Source organism: Somniosus microcephalus, chromosome 2 (assembly GCF_052327205.1).
Source record: "Somniosus microcephalus isolate GS21.2 chromosome 2, FLI_Smic_1.0, whole genome shotgun sequence".
Lineage (NCBI taxonomy): Eukaryota > Metazoa > Chordata > Chondrichthyes > Squaliformes > Somniosidae > Somniosus > Somniosus microcephalus.
The window spans coordinates 169,389,294-169,406,614 of NC_140988.1; the positions used below are offsets into that span (position 1 = coordinate 169,389,294).

Consider the following 17,321-nt stretch of genomic DNA (forward strand, 5'->3'; position numbering starts at 1 on the left):
CTTGGTCTATCCCCCTACTCCTCTGACACTTTCTCCTCCTTTGAACATCTCGCCTTGTTCCACCCCTCCCACCTCTCATTTAAAATTCTCGTTCTCTACCGCCCACCCAAGTACGATAAAAATTTTATCACCAAGATATCTTCATTGCTTTCCCCCCTCAGCCTCTGCACTGAGTGACTTCTCATCCCTGATGATTTCAACCTCCATCTCAATTCATCATGTTCTCTTTCCTCTGAGCACACTATCCTCCCTTAATCTCTCCCTCCATGTGAACTCCCCAACCCATATTCACGGCCACCCCCTTGACCTTGCCATCTCTCGTGGCCTCGCTACTCTCTGTGTCAATAGCAGATAAGGCCCTCTCTGACCTCTTCCTTGTATTGCTCTCCACCCACATCTCCCTTCCCCCACCCAACCCTACTTCGTTCCGTGTCCCCCCCTGGAAAAAACCCTCTCCCAACTCTCTTACAACTGCACTTACGAAATACCAACTATCCAGCCTTTGGCTCTCCATTCACCATGACATTTCTGCAGCTACCGATCTGCTCAACCACACCCTCACCACAGCGTTTGATGTCCTAGTCCCTATTAAAGCCATTACTCTCTCTCACTGGCCATTTCCCCTGGTACGGCCCTCATCTTCGCTCCCTCAAGTCTGAGGGACGCAGACTTGAACAGATATGGCGGAAAACTGGTTTAGCCATTCACTGCCAGATCTGCCTGGACCACATAAAGCATTATCATGTCCTACTCTTGTCTGCCAAAACTGCTCACTATTCCAGGATCATTTTGGAATGCAGAGATAACCCCCAGCTTTTATTCTCTACTGCTAACCGTCTTCTTAAAACCCCTCTCCCCTCCACACTCACCTCCAGCAAGTCTGAGGAGCTCATGGACTTCTTTGTGTCTAAGATTGAGACCATCCGATCAGCTGCCTCTGCCACTTCCCTTCCTTCCCCAGCCCACTGGGTCAAACTTCCTCTAAGGTTCTCCCCTGCCCTAGCCCTGAACTCCCATCTTTTTCCAGTTTCTCTCCAATCTCCCCTCTTAACCTCTCCATGCTCATCTTGTCCCTGAGACCAACTTCCTGCTCCCTCAACCCTATTCCCACTAAACTGCTGACCACCCAACTATCTTTTCTGGCTCCCATGTTAGCTGACATTGTTAACTATTCGCTCTCCTCGGGTGCTGACCCCCTCTCCTTCAAATCTGCCGTCATTACCCCCTCCTCAAAAAATCAACCCTAGACCCCTCCATCCTTGCAAACTACCGTCCCATCTCCAACCTCCCTCTCCTCTCCAGTCCTTGAGCATGTTGTCACCTCCCAAATCCATGCCCATCTTTCCCAGAACTCCATGTTTGAATCCCTCCAATCCGGTTTCTGCCCCGGTCACAGTACCGAAACAGCTCTTATCAGAGTCACAAATGACATCCTTTGTGACTGTGACAAAGGTAAACTATCACTCCTCGACCTTCTTGACTTGTCTGCAGCCTTTGACACAGTTGACCACTCCATCCTCCTCCAACGCCTCTCCACCATCATCCAGCTGGGTGGGACTGCACTCGCCTGGTTCCATTCTTATCTATCTAATCGTAGCCAGAAAATCACCTGCAATGGCTTCTCTTCCCGCTCCCGCATCGTTACCTCTGGAGTTCCCCCAAGGATCTATCCTTGGCCCCTGCTATTTCTCACCTACATGCTGCTCCTTGGCGACATCATCTGAAAACACGGCATCCGTTTCCACACATATGCTGACACCAGCTCTACCTCACCACCACTTCTCTCGACCCCTCCATGGTCTCTAAATTGTCAGACTGCTTGTCCGAAATACAGTACTGGATGAGCAGAAATTCTCTCCAATTAAATATTGGGAAGACCGAAGCCATTGTTTTCGGTCCCCGCCACGAACTCCGTTCCCTAGCCACCGACTCCATCCCTCTCCCTAGCATCTGTCTGAGGCTGAACCAGACTGTTCGCAACTTTGGTGTCATATTTGACCCCGAAATGAGCTTCTGACCACACAGACGTGGCATTGCTAAGACCACCTATTTCCACCCCGCCTCAGCTCATCTGTTGTTTAAATCCTCATCCATGCCTCTAGACTTGACTATTCCAACGCACTCCTAGCTGGCTTCCCACATTCTACCCTACGTAACTTGAGGTCATCCAAAACTCGGCTGCCCGTGTCCTAACTTGCACCAAATCCCATTCACCCATCACCCCTGTGCTTGCTGACCTCCATTGGCTCTTGGTTAAGCAGCGTCTCGTTTTCAAAATCCTCATCCTTGTTTTCAAATCCTTCCATGGCCTTGCCCCTCCCCCTCTCTCTAATCTCCTTCAGCCCCACAACTCCACCCCCCCCCCCCCCCGAGATATCTGCGCTCCTCAAATTCTGTCCTCGTGAGCATCCCTGATTATAATTGCTCAACCATCGGTGGCCGTGCCTTCGGCTGCTTAGGTCCTAAGCTCTGGAACTCCCTCCCTAAACCTCTCTACCTCTCTTTCCTCCTTTAAGACGCTCCTTAAAACCTACCTCTTTGACCAAGCTTTTGGTCATCTGCCCTAATTTCTTCTTATGTGGCTCAGTGTCAAATTTTTGTCTTCTAACACTCCTGTGAAGCGCCTTGGGAAGTTTTACTATGTTAAAGGCGCTATATAAATATACCAGTTGTTGTTTTTCAAAAGCTTGAAAATGTATGGAAAATTGTGATAGTGTACATTAGGGGCATTTATTTTGGTATGTACCAGTACATATGTGCTCCTTTCCTTCTGCTTGGCCATCAGTGGAAGAGACTTCAGGTATTTCACCCCTACACCCAGGAATTATTTTCCTAAACCCTTGCTACGTCTCCCACCTTCAGCAGCCTCCATCAAACTTACCTCTTCAATTGTACCTTTGGCCACCTATCCTAATGCTTCTCCCAACCTGCTCCGGTCTCCGCTTGTTGTTGTTGCATAGCCTAAACACTTTGAGAGAGTATGATTATATTTTTTGGAAAGACGAAATTAACCAATACATGTTTTTATAGAGCGGATCTTTGATTTTAAAAAAGTCCTATTTAAATTGGTGAGAACATAAAATTGAGTACTACTTAAAATTCTTTCAATATTTTCTGGTCAAAATTACAGTTCGATTCTATGATGGTCAACAGTATGTTGCCATCTGATGGTCAAAAAGGAAAAACATCTGCAGCATATTTTATCGATAGTCATGTGATATTGAATGCAATGAAGCTCTTTCATGTGACTTAAAGAATGATTTCATTGAGCACCCTTGTGTCTTTTAAGGAATAGTATGTGTTGTTGGCATTCTGCCAGTTACATTTAACCCGTGGCCTAAAAAATCAGGTGAAGGACTGTGCTAACTTTGTTTATTAGCTTATCATGTGAGTTTATGTCTTCATTGGCACTAACTGTGCATAATCATTTATGTTTTGCCTTGTGAAAACTCTGTCGCACATTCTAGCATTTCATATTTAAAAAATGATCTGTAAATTTCCTTCCAAATGTACTACATTTGCAGGACAAATAAATGTATGCATTGTGATTTGTCACTTAAGTGAATAAGCTAACCGTTTACAAACTTGCAACTTATAACAAGTTTTAAAGATTTATGAAGATCATAAATTATTCTTCAGTGAATTGTTGCCGAAGATAGAGATTTAGCGCATTCAAAAACAAAACTGGCGATTCCCAGTGTTTCTATTACCTAAATGTTTTCATTGCTCTATATACATGCCCCTCTCCCCAGGGCGGGGAATCACATTTAAGCCAATTCACTTTAATGTTGCCAGATACTACACCTGAATGATGGTCTGAATTTATCACTTCAAATTGCTGCCCTTACTACCAGTATTAGTAACAAACTCATCAGCACTTCATCCTAGTCTTGTATCACTTGAAATGCTCTCTTCAGGCACAACCCAAGTTTGGAAATATTCGATAATTGTGTCACTGAGTGTAATACAGGTTAATGCAGGAAACAATAAAGTCCATGCCAGTGTATTCCTTTTGTGAAATGGGCATTATTGATTTTTGATTTTTTTCTGAAGAAAGATTTTGTTCCAGATGTAACGTGTTAACTTTTTTAAAACTTATTTTTTGCTGAGTAACATTGATTCTTCTCTTGGTAAAATGGCAAATTGAGCCTATATTGTTCCAGCAACATCCAGTGTCCTGAGGAAGGCCTACTTACACTTTGCTTTCACAACAAAATACTGAATCCTAGAACACTTTGCTAAAGCTGGCCAGATACAGAATTAAATTCCCATCCTAGACATAGCAAGAACATTGCCACAAAGTAAAATCCCTTTCATTTCATATTGTAGTTTCAGAAGTATTGCAGACATGAAATTAATTCTGCATTCTGGATTTTCTGTTAAGATTATTGGGATCATCCTAGATCTGCATATGAGCTTATATCTTCACTGACTATAACTGGAATAATCAATTGTTTTGCCTGATACTGTCTTTAATATTTTTATTGACTCCTTCCAAAACGCTACAACAATATCAAACTCAAATTTACATAGCACCCTTAAGATAGAAAAACATCCCAAAGTGCTTCACAGGCGTAATAAAAAAAAGTGGATAACCAGCCAAAGAGATATGGGAGGGGGTGACCAAAAGCTTGATCAAAGAGAATGGTTTTAAGGAGGGCCTTAAAGGGGAAATTGTTGAGCCTGCGAGGTTAAGGGAGGGAATTCCAGAGGATTGGACCTAGTGCGAGTTAGGATACAGGCAGCATAGTTTTAGATGAGCTGATATTTGCAGAGGGTGTAGGGTGAAATGTCAGCTGAGAGAGCAGTGCAATAGTTGAATCTGGAGGTGACAAAGATATGAATGAAGGCGTCAGCATCAGATGAGCCGAGCTAGGGCAGAGGAGAGGACAGTATTAGAGGTGGAAGTTGGCAATCTTTGGCGTGGAGAGGATATGGAGTTGAAAGTGCTGCTTGGGGTTGAATTCAGTGCTGAGGTTGCAAACCGTCTAGTTCAGACTGAGGTAGTAGCCACAAAGGGGGAATGATACAGATTTGTGGTGGGGGCATTGGTCTTCTCAACGTAGATTGCAACTCATCCCAGACTGGATGTCAACAAGGGCTGGAATTTTCCTGTGGCCGAGCGTGCGGGTTTGGTGGTGGTGGTGGGGGGAGGGGGGGGGATCGGCAGTTAAATTTGTGGAAATTACCAGCGCGTCGGGAACCCACCGTTATCCCGCAAACTTCCACATTTAACTCTGGCGCATTTCGAAGTGTGCCACGGACCTGCTCAGGAGAGGTGTGCAACCTCATTCAAGCACTTACACGCTTGATGAGAGTCTTTTAAAAGGGTTTTTAACAGCAGCTTATGGCTTTAACTTCAGGAGAACTGGATTTATGCACCTTGGGAACCTCGCCTGTGAAGGGGAGGTGGAAGCTCAGTGGCCATTGTGCAAGTGCATTAATTGAGAGCTGGGAAAAATGCATAAATGATCCCACATTAAACCTGATTACTTGGCTAATGGAAAGACTCTTGCTGATTCCATTTTGTGCAGAGATTAAGCTGTCAAAAATTTGGAAAACAGTGACGGGATCGGACAAAGTCAGCATGGATTTACAAAAGATAAATCGTGCTTGACTAATCTGGAATTTTTTGAGGATGTAACTGGTAAAATAGATAAGGGAGAACCAGTGGATGTGGTGTATTTGGACTTTCAGAAGGCTTTCAATAAGGTCCTGCATAAGAGATTAGCGTGTAAAGTTAAGGCACATGAGATTGGGGGCAAGGTATTGACTTGGATAGAGAACTGGTTGGCAGACAGAAAGCAAAGAGTTGGAATAAACAGCTCTTTTTCCAAGTGGCAGGCAGTGACTAGTGGGGTACCGCAGGAATCGGTCCTAGGACCCCAGCTATTCACAATATATATTAATGATCTAGACAAGGGAACTAGATGTAATATCTCCAAGTTTGCAGACGACACAAAGCTGGGTGGGCGTGTGTGCTGTGAGGAGGATGCCGAGAAACTCCAGTATGATTTGGACAGGTTGGGTGATTGGGCAGAAGCATGGCAGATGCAATATAACGTGGATAAATGCAAGGTTATCCACTTTGGTGTCAAAAACAGGAAGGCAGATTATTATCTGAATGGCAATAGATTGGGAGAAGGGGAAGTGCAACAAGACCTGGGTGTCCTTGTGCACCAGTCGCTGAAGGTAAGCATGCAGGTGCAGCAGGCGGTTAAGAAGGCCAATGGTATATTGGCCTTCGTAGTGAGAGGGTTCGAGTACAGGAACAAGGATGTCCTGCTGCAGTTGTACAGGGCCTTGGTGGGACCACATCTTGAGTATTGTGTGCAGTTTTGGTCACCTTATCTGAGGAAGGATGTTCTTGCCATGGAGCGAGTGCAGCGAAGATTCACCAGGCTGATACCTGGGATGGCAGGAATGACATATGAGGGGAGATTGGGTCGATTGGGCTTATACTCGCTGGCGTTTAGACGAATGAGAGGGGATTTCATTGAAACTTATAAAATTCTAACAGGACTAGACAGATTGGATGCAGGAAGGATGTTCCTGATGGCCGGGGAGTCCAGAACCAGGGGTCATAGTCTAAGGATAAGCCATTTAGGACAGAGATGAGGAGGAATTTCTTCACCCAGAGAGTGGTGAACCTGTGGAATTCTCTACCACAGAAGGCAGTAGAGGCCAATTCATTAAATATATTCAAGAAGGAGTTAGATATATTTCTTAAGGCTAAAGGGATCACGGGATATGGAGAGAAGGCAGGGACCGGGTACTGAATTTGGATGATCAGCCATGATCTCATTGAATGGCGGAGCAGGCTCGAGGGGCCGAATGGCCTACTCCTGCTCCTATCTTCTATGTTTCTACCTCAACTCCACTTTCCTGCACTATCCCCATATCCCTTGATTCCCTTAATATCCAAAAATCTATCGATCTCTGTCTTGAGTATACTCAACGACTGAGCCTCCACAGCCCTCTAGAGTAGAGAACTCCAAAGATTCACCACCCTCTGAGTGAAGAAATTTCTCCTCATCTCAGTCATAAATGGCTGACCCCTTATTCTGAGACTGACCCCCCCCCCCCCTGGTTCTAGACCTCCCTGCATCTACCCTGTCAAGCCCTGTAAGAATTTTGTATGTTTCAATGAGATCACCTCTCATTCTTCTAAACTCTAGAGAATATAGACCTAGACTACTCAATCTCTCCTCATTTTGTGCTGCGTCAGTCCACCCTCCCTCAGCTCTTTGCACCTTCAAACAGACTTAGCAGCTGGCTACTTGGAGACCAGGGCTATCCACTGAAGACGTGGCTCATGACACCCATGAGGAGGCCAAGTACTGAGGCCCAGGAGCGTTATAATGAGAGTCAAGCAATAGGCATGCTGAAGATGCTCTTCAGATGCCTTGACAGATCTGGAGGAGCCCTTCAGTACACACCAGCAAGGGTCTCCTGAATCATCGTCATTTGCTGCACACTGCACAACACAGCGCAGCAGCGAGGATTGGAGCTGCAAGACGAGCAAGGCACACATTGCTGCCCGAGAGGCTCGGGATGGCCCCATAATGGCCCGATTTACTTAACTTGCACCAGTGCATCCATATAGCTGCCACATGCTGTATTAAGTTTCCTCCCCACCCCCCAACAACACCATAAAGCAACCGAACAATGACCAAGCCATTCCGCTCACCCAAACCCCCATTTCTCGAGGTTAAGTAATAGCTCACCATTCGCTCCAAGTGACGAGGCCACTTTCCAGGTAGCAGGCAAAAATGGACAAGACTGACAGATAAATGTATTTCTTTTATCATAAATATAACTGAAACTTATCATTAACCTTTGTTGACATCTAGGATTGTGTCTTTTTTCTTTCCCGAGTGTTTCTACGAGGTGCAACCCATGCGGCTTCAGCAGAGGTAGAGGCAGACTGCCCACTTCCCTGCTGCAACTGTTTATACACTTTTGGCGGACGTCCTCTGGGTTTTGGAGCCTGTGAGGGCCCTGCCAAAGACTGCTCCTCCTGCGACTGTGCAGGGGCAGACTTGGCCATCAGGATCCGAGGAAGCATGTGGGGTCTGACTGAGGGGGGGTTGGTGGGGGGGGGCAACGGGGGAGAAGTTTGAGCCCTTTGAGAAAGAGCCCCCACTTCCATGTCCCCTTTCACCATCATCCCTCTCATGGGCCACCCGCACTTCCCTGCTAGCAAGGAGCTGGAGAGCACCTTTCTGCACATCAGTGGGACAATGAACGCCCAAGTCTACGTTTATATCACTCCTCGAGATGAGGTCTGTGAGCATCTGCCATCTGTTGTCCACAGCAAGCATGTTATCGGGTGACTGGCGCATTTGCTGCTCCATGCAGGTGGCCATCCTTTCCATATTGCAAGGAGGAAAGAAGAGAATTTTGAGTGAGAGTGATGGAATGATATTGGTGGATGGATGGGCTATACCTGTAGAGGGTGATTATGAAGAAGTGGCGTGACATTGCCAAATGGTCTCCTCCTGTGGTGTTACTTTCTATGATTGCATTAGGATGAGGGTGAGTGTCGGGGTGGTTAATCAGATTGGGATGGGAGTATGTACATAGACAGAGAGGGATGGGTGAACCTGCAAGGTAGTTTGGTGTGAGGAATGATGTGCAGGAGTAGGCTTGGGAAGGCAGATAGACACATCAGGATGAAGGTGAATGTGGCATTGCACTCACCTTTCCTGACCTCATGAGATCATTGAATCTTTTCCTGCACTGGATCCACGTCCTCCTGACCACATCCCTGCTGCTGAGCTCCTCTGCGGTCTCCAACCATGCCCTTTTTGTGTCTTTGGGTGGTCTTTTGCGCCTATCGCCAGGGAAGAGGACCTCCTTGCGTGCGCTCACTGCCTGCACCAGGCATCATTAAATCTTGGTATGGCCCTCTGTCTTTGTATCTCCATGATCCACACTTTTATCAGCTTTATAACACTACTCAGACCTCTGGATATCAGCTTTAACACTCCTACATCAACCTTCAAATGAGTTGAGTGCAAGGCTACTTTAAATATCGGCACTGGAAACGAGTCATCGATGACTTCATCAGACTCGCTCCATTTAGTTGGGCCCAGAAACGGACTGCTTTAATTGGGACCATTAAGTAAAAGTCACACTGAACAAAACGCTGTTCACAGCATTGGCTTCCTGGCCGGCCCGCACGCACACAACCCGACTCCAGGGTAAAGATTACAGCCAAGTAGTCTGTCAACACAGGCAATGGATGGACCAAAAGAGGTGATGGAAAGGTAGAGCTGGGTGTCATTAGCGTACATGTGCAAGCTGTGGATGTTAGCACCATGGGTTAACATGTAGATTGGAGGGAGCGGGATATGTAGTTCATGTCAAAGCTTTGATAGAAATGTTTAATAACAATTTAATCAACCCATTCAGTGATGACCAATGAGAGCTAATCTTATATGCAACTGGTAAAGTTGCACCAACTAACATTGCTGTATCGTAAAAAGTTTTTGATAGTGTCAAAAGTAAGGAAAACTTTCAGCGTCAACATAAAATACTTTAGAGGAAGTAGCAGAGGTCATTTTGAAGACTGATTGATTGAAATTTGTGTAAATTCTCATCATAGTGCAAAGTAGAAACTTGAAAATAGAGTGGTGTTTAGCCATTGCACCCCAAACTTGTGATTTCTCCTCTTCTTGAACCCTTCTGCCTTACTACATCTCTCTTGCCTTCAAAAGCCTCCTCAAAATCTACGCCTTCAGTCTTGCCCTCAGTCACCTTCCCTAACTTTTCTCCCAATTTCTAGTTGGTGTCTTTTTCATTGAGCACATGCATCCCAATCTCAAAAAAAGTAATAGTTATTGCATCTGAAGAGAAATCTGCTTCTCTGTTGTGAGAATTTTAACTGCTAAGATTTCCTCTCAAATGTATTAGTAAAGTGGGGCAAAGGTTCTTATGAAATTAGACATCTGAAAAGGTTGTCAACATGACTGGGGAAAACATTTGTATTTGTCTCGTTGGGATGCATGAATTCACTGGTTATGGTACAGTGGCTATTGAAGATTCTTATTGATTTGAAACACAGTACTTTCCCCATTGCCTTTTGAGCTCTTTACTTTGCCTTTTATCTTTTGAGTGTTGTGACCCAAAGCAGATACAGTATTCCCAAATGTAGTCTTACCAATGGTTTATTAAGTGTCCACATATATATTAATTATTCTGTTTGCCTTGACAATTGTTGGATAGACTTGCAATGTTTGTTCAGCTAATTTTTTCCCCCTGACTCACTGAAAGATAGATCCTTATGTAATATTTGCTTTTTTTAGCATCAGTTATACATTACTTCAATTTTGTTTAATTCACTCATGGGATGTGGGCGTCGCTGGCAAGCCCAGCATTTGTTGCCCATCCCTAGTCGCCCTTGAGAAGGTGGTGGTGAGCCGCCTTCTTGAATCGCTGCAGTCCATGTGGTGAAGGTACTCCCATAGTGCTGTTGGGGAGGGAGTTCCAGGATTTTGACCCAGCGACAATGAAGGAATGGCTATATATTTCCAAGTCAGGATGGTGTGTAACTTGGAGGGGAACTTGCAGGTGATGGTGTTCCCATGCGCCTGCTACCCTTGTCCTTCTAGGTGGTAGAGGTCGCAGGTTTGGGAGGTGATGTTGAAGCTTCGAGTTGCTGCAGTGCATCTTGTAGATGGCACACACTGCAGCCATAATGTGCCGGTGGTGGAGGGAGTGAATGTTTAAGGTGGTGGATGGGGTGGCAATCAAATGGGCTGCTTTGTCCTGGGTGATGTCGAGCTTCTTTGAGTATTGTTGGAGCTGCACTCATCCAGGCAAGTGGAGAGTATTCCATCACACCACTTACTTGTGCCTTGTAGATGGTGGAAAGGCTTTGTGGAGTCAGGAGGTGAGATACTCACTGCAGAATACCCAGCCTCTGACCTGCTCTTGTAGTCACAGTATTTATGTGGCGGGTTCAGTTAAGTTTCTGGTCAATGGTGACACCCCTCAAGATGATGTTGGGGAGGGGATTCAGTGATGGTAATGCCGTTGAATGTCAAGGAGCGGTGGTTAGACTCTCTCTTGTTGGAGATGGTCATTACCTGGCACTTGTGTGCCGCAAATGTAACTTGCCACTTATCAGCCCAAGCCTGAATGTCATCGAGGTCTTGCTGCATGCGGGCATGGACTGTTTCATTATCTGAAGAGTTGCCATTCAACTTAACAAATGCTAAATAATTATAGATCTGTGAACAGTCTGTATGTTTCACAGGCACACTGTTGTATACTTCCTTTCATAATCCATTTACACAAATATAATTATCTGAAAATGTCATTTGATAAAGTACCTTGTAGATATTATACAGTGCATTCAATACATTTTGAATTCCCAGTTTCGACCCTGACCTTTCCAGTGTATTTGTGTAGCCTGACCAACCCAGTGATGTATAAAACTTTAATCAAAAGCTAATAAACTGTTCTGGCTTGAAGAGCCTGACTGGATTTTCATTTGAAGAATGTACCATACAGAATGAATACAATGAAATGAAAACAAAACACTGCGGATGCTGGAAATCTGAAATTAAAAAAAAGAAAACGCTGAAAATACTCAGCAGGTCAGGCAGCATCTGTGGAGAGAGAAACAGAGTTAACGTTTCAGGTCGATGACCTTTCATCAGAACTGGAAAAAGTTAGAGATGTAACAGGTATTAAGCAAATATAGAAGCGGAGAAAGGGGCGGAGGGGAGGGAAGAACAAAAGGGAAGGTCTGATGGGGTGGAAGGCAGGAGAGATTATATGACAAAAGGGATGATGGTGCAAGGCAAAAGAGGGAGGTAATAGGACAAGATAATAAACAAAAGATGGGTCTAAAGAAGCTGTAAATGACAATGGCAGAATCATTACCAACAGCTGCTGTCTGGAAAAAATGGGAGCAGTGGTTATAATCTGAAATTGTTGAACTCTGAGTCCGGCAGGCTGTAAAGTGCCTAATTGAAAGATGAGGTGCTGTTCCTCGAGCTTCCGTTGAGCTTCATTAGAACAGTGTAGAAGGCAGAGGTCAGAGTGGGGTGGAGAATTAAAACAAGAAGCTCGGGTTTACCCTTGCGGACTGAGCGGAGGTGTTCCACAAAGCGATCACCTAATCTGCGTTTGGTCTCCCCAATGTAGAGGAGACTACATCGTGAGCAGTGAATACAGTGTACTAAATTGAAAGAAGTACAAGTAAATTGCTGTTTCATCTGGAGGGAGTGTTTGGGGCCCCGGACGGTGAGACACACAAAGGATGGTAGAAGTTTGGAACTCTCTTCTGCAAACGACAATTGATGCTGGATCAATTGCGAATTTTAAATCGGTGATTGATAGCTTTCTGTTAATCAAAGGTATTAAGGGATATGGGTCAAAGGTGGGTATATGGGAGTTAGGTTGCACATCAGCCATGATCTCATTGAATGGCAGAACAGGCTCGAGGGGCTGAATGGCCTACTCCTGTGAACTCAGGAACTAGAACTAGGGGTCACTGTTTAAAAATAAGGGGTTGCCCATTTAAGACAGAGATGAGGAGAAATTTTTTCTCAGAGGGTCGTGAGTCTTTGGAACTCTTCCTCAGAGGGGGGTGGAAGCAGTCTTTGAATATTTTTACAGCAGAGGTAGATAGATTCTTGATAAGCAAGGGGGTGAAAGGTTATCAGGGGTAGGCAGGAATGTGGAGTAATCAGATCAGCCATGATCTTATTGAATGGCGGAGCAGGCTTGAGGGGCCGAGTGGCCTACTCCTAATTCATATGTTCGTATGTATGTTCATATGTGATCCTATGAAGGGAGGAGGTTAAAGGGCAGGTGTTGCACCTCCTGCGCTTGCACAGGAAGGTGCCGAGGGGAGGGGTGTTGAGGGTGATTGAAGAGTGGACCGCGGAGGAAATGGTCCCTTCGGAACGCTGAATCGGGAGGGGAGGGGAAGATTTGTTTGGTGGTGGTGTCTCTTTGAAGGTGGCGGAAATGGCAGAGGATGATGTGTTGAATGTGAAGGCTGGTCGGGTGGAAGGTGAGGACAAGGGGAACCCTATTATGGTTCTGGGAGGGAGGGGATGGGGTGATGAAATGTATGATAACAATGGCCCGGATTTTGCGGTTAGTGGCGTAATTAAAGATTACACCGCCAGCATCCGAATTGAATGAGCACTTACCTGTTGCGAGGCCCCAAACATAAAGTTGCTGTCAAGCACTGCAGAGTTGAGTGCATACGCATACCTGGGATCACGTGGGCCGGTGCTCCAATCAGTAAACAAGGTCTAGCAGAACTTGCATATTAAGATCGCTAGTGCAATGCTTTCTACTGCAAAGTATTTAAGAGCGGCAAGAATGACTCTCATGCTGACATCTAAGAATTATAAATGCAGAAATATGTAGAACTGCACAATATTTCTCTTGATATTTGTTGAGTTAATCCCGAACTAAATTAACCTTTAAATCATGACAAGTAGTGGACACCATGGACAAAATCCTGTGGGTCAAATGTAAATGCTTCCATTTCTGGCCTCCTAGCTTTCAACATTACTTGGATTTGTCAGGAGGTAGCCCCAGCCGTAAAATGTTCATACGTAATTGCTGGGCAGTTGGCGGACAATTAGCCTAACTCTGCGCCAACAATTATGATTTCCATATCAGTGCGGATCGTCTGTCAAGTCGGAGCTTGACATCGCAAGTTCGGGATATCCAAAGCTTGCTGTCAATTTCAAAGGCGGTATGACTGCGTACTCAGAGTGACCGCAAAATACGGGCCATGGTGTTTCGGTGTTTAAGGTGGAGATCATAGTGGTTTTAGGAGTACAACTAGAAAAAGAACAAGTAAGCTTGTTATGATTGCACAACTCAGCCTTTACATGTTTGGCAGTCTAACAAATTTAAGTAGGTAAGGGGCCAGCCATAATTGTCATCTTCAGAATTGTACAAAGTATTCTTGACTCCTTCCCCCTTCCAAAAGCATTTTGTATGTGGAGCATTAACCTTCTTTCTATTCCCAAGACTGCTCTTTGTACTCTTGTAAAAATTATGCTGATTCTAAATGCCTATAAACCTGCCTCAGTTACCAAAGGAAAGAGTAATTTTTGCCCCTATAAATGTCATATTGCCAAGTAAGTATGTAGTAATTCTGAAACGCACAGTGCCAATGACGGTTACTAATCACTTGTACATGTTTACTATTCTATAGTGGTACATACTGAAACCTTTTTGAAGAATTATTATTCTACAATTAATGCAGAGTTTGATCGAAAGATTTTGTTCACATAGGTAATTTTTGATAAATCAGTTCATTTTGTTTTGCCATTTGTATGAAGGGCATTTTTGAGTTTATGACTGCAGCTTTTGAAATTCAGAAAATTGTAAGATTGCAGCTGAACAAAATGCCATCATTGTGTACGGAAAGTGATGCCGATTCAGAAAGCTGTTTCAGTAGCTTTGTTGTAAAGATTTTGATTTTTAGCTGCTTACCTTACATTCTGTGAACTTTAAGTGCACACTGACATTTGATACAAATCCTATTTATCCTTCTTTGTTTGCATGCAGCAAGAAGTTATGGGAGAAGACGAGGTAAACATTTGGTTTTTAGTGCTGACTTGTATCTTTAAATGAATCAATGTGATTTGATGACTGATTAGTAGTTACTTGTTTTTGGCAATTAATGATTGAATCATGGATTGGGTGCTGATTTCTCATTAGGTCTGCATGTTGTGTAGAAAATAACTAAGTGCATGATCAGAAAGATGAACTTGATGCTACAAAAAAAGTTAATACTTGTGGTTTAATAAATGCTAATTTTATGCAGTGCTTCAAAAAAAAGTTGAGATATATTAAAGGTTGCATGATCATCTGAACGTAGTGTTAAAACAGTGTTCTGATCTATTCAGTTGTCTAAATGAACCTGCAAACTTTATGCTCAAGTTAAACAGTATAATTTTTCAACATGGGATATTCTTTCAATAGTGTTTCTTTTTCAAATTAAATTTCTTTGAAGACCCCTTCTGGCATCCACTGCCATACCACCTCCTCCAGAAAGTATGGGATGGTTAAGGCCACAGACATCTGCATAGCCATTGTGACCAGTGCTGTATTACCAGCCAAGAGGAGTTACAGTTGTTCAGCAAGACTGATTTGCCCTCTCTCATCTCCAGCCCCCCAACCCCCAAGCTTGAATGAAAAGAAAGAAAAACTTGCATTTATATAGCGCCTTTCACGACCACCAGACGTCTGAAAGCGCTTTGCAGCCAATGTAGTACTTTTGCAGTGTAGTCACTGTTGTAATATGGGAAACGCGGCAGCCAATTTGCACACAGCAAGGTCCCACAAACAGCAATGTGATAATCTGTTTTTGTTATGTTGGTTGAGGGGTAAGCATTGGCCAGGTCACCAGGGATAACTCCCCTACTCTTCGAAATAGTGCCATGGGATCTTTTACGTCCACCTGAGAGAGCAGATGGACCTCTGTTTAACGTCTCATCCGAAAGACGGCACCTCCGACAATGCAGCAGTTCCTCAGCACTGCACTGGAGTGTCAGCCTTGCTTTATGTGCTCAAGCCCCTGGAGTGGGACTTGAACCCACAACCTTCTGACTCAGAGGCGAGTGTGCTACCCACTGAGCCACGGCTGACTGTCATACTAATGAAGTTGCTCATCTAGCTGATAACCAGTGAAGATCGTAGAATTTGAAACATAAGCTTAATGGTTGTTCAAACTAGCTCTAACAAGTCAGCCAGTAGCTGCTGAACTGCATTTATCGAGATTCCTCAGTGAACCTAGCTCATAACCCCAAATTGTAATTTGATAGAAAGAAAAGAGCCACATTGTAATCAAAATTCTTCATTTTTGATGCATCTTCCTTTCCATCTAATACTTATGATCAACATAAAAATAAAACGGGGAGCTAAGATTATTTTCCTTTTTGCCCTGCCTTCCTCTCCAAAGACACTCACTCTTGCTGGAGGAATTTGTCCTCGCAGGTGCTGACCGCTGCAGATGCCTTGCTGATTTGGCTTTTTTTAATGTGTAAACCTAATTGAGTGTAGGCAGGCTAAGGAGGGCACCACAATGAGCCCGGTCCCGTTCTCACCTGATTTCTACACATACTTCCTGCAGAGGGCATGGATGGTATAGGGGCTCTGGCTGGTTTTTTTATTTTTGCCTCCCTAACCCAGGGGTACTATAGACAGTATTCTACACCCCAATTGTTGTCCAAGCTGATATTAGCTAACTCCGCATAGGCCTGGGATTGAACCTGGGACCATTTATATGACTCCGTGTCACTCCAACTAGTGCCTTTACCCAATAAGCAGCTAACATTTCTAATAGTTTCATGTATACTACACACAATTTTTTGTTCAGCATTAATAGGGATATATTTCAGGTGGGGATGAGAATTTAGCCGGCTGACTGATTAATGCCGAAGATGAGTGCCAACATGAATCAGTGCAGGTGATTCGCTTCAGTCCTGCAGAAGAGTAAAAAATTGTAATCTGTTGCCAGGCTGCAGAAGTCATGTGGTAAATCCCTAGTACTGTAGTATCCTGCCTCAAGGCCTCAGACAATTTTATTGGGTTGTAAGCAACACTTAAATTAAGTTCCCTTCTAAAAGATAACTAAAAATAAGAAATGTCCTTTACTATCCACATTTCTAAAAGAAATTTAGAAAATAAGGCTTCATCACAAGCTACCAGTTTCATCTGGTATCTGAATCTGGCATTAACACAATCTGAAGAGCGTCCTTGTGGACATGTGGATTCATGTTAAATTTTATTTGTGGAGAAACTGCTATTTCAGTGCTTTCAGTGTTAGCTGGATGGGTCGGTAACCTCACGCTTTAATCACATCCTTTCCTTAGTTGGCATGAAAATAGGGCAGTACTATCTAAATTCTACCTAATTTAACAAATGATCATTATCATCATCTTTCCACTTATATAGAATCTGAAAACTTACTGTTCCAGCAAATGGTGTACAATTATGTTTACTTAGTTCCGATGGAACTAAATTTCCCTAAGCAAAGCTGGAATGTATTTACTATTGTTAATGATTGTCAGCGAAGATCCATTCTACAAGGCTAGTTCATGGACTAGAATCAAACTTGTTTCCTTGGAAAATGTTTACAAGATGACCACGTGGAGTTAACCTTATATTTGCATTGTTTCGAGTTGGTTATCAACAGAGAAATGCAGTTTGTAAGTGCTGTTTTTAGCCTCTTTCAAAATGGATAAGCCACTCCAAAAGGAGTATAACTTGTGTTTTGTGGAAAATAATGATAGAACCAGGGTAAATTATAGTTTTCAATTGAATTTTCT

General features: G+C 44.0%; 1 protein-coding gene across 2 annotated transcripts in view; it reads left to right on the forward strand.

Annotated features, from left to right (window-relative positions):
* cpeb2 (cytoplasmic polyadenylation element binding protein 2) overlaps positions 1-17,321 on the forward strand; it is a 190,836-nt gene that overhangs the window by 144,509 nt on the left and 29,006 nt on the right. The window contains exon 5 of one of the 2 annotated variants that reach the window (XM_085966119.1): positions 14,557-14,580. The exons of the other annotated variant lie outside the window; for it this stretch is intronic. Coding sequence (XP_085822245.1) covers positions 14,557-14,580 — 24 coding nt within the window. The remainder of the gene's footprint in view (positions 1-14,556; positions 14,581-17,321) is intronic. 2 annotated transcript variants of the gene reach the window in all.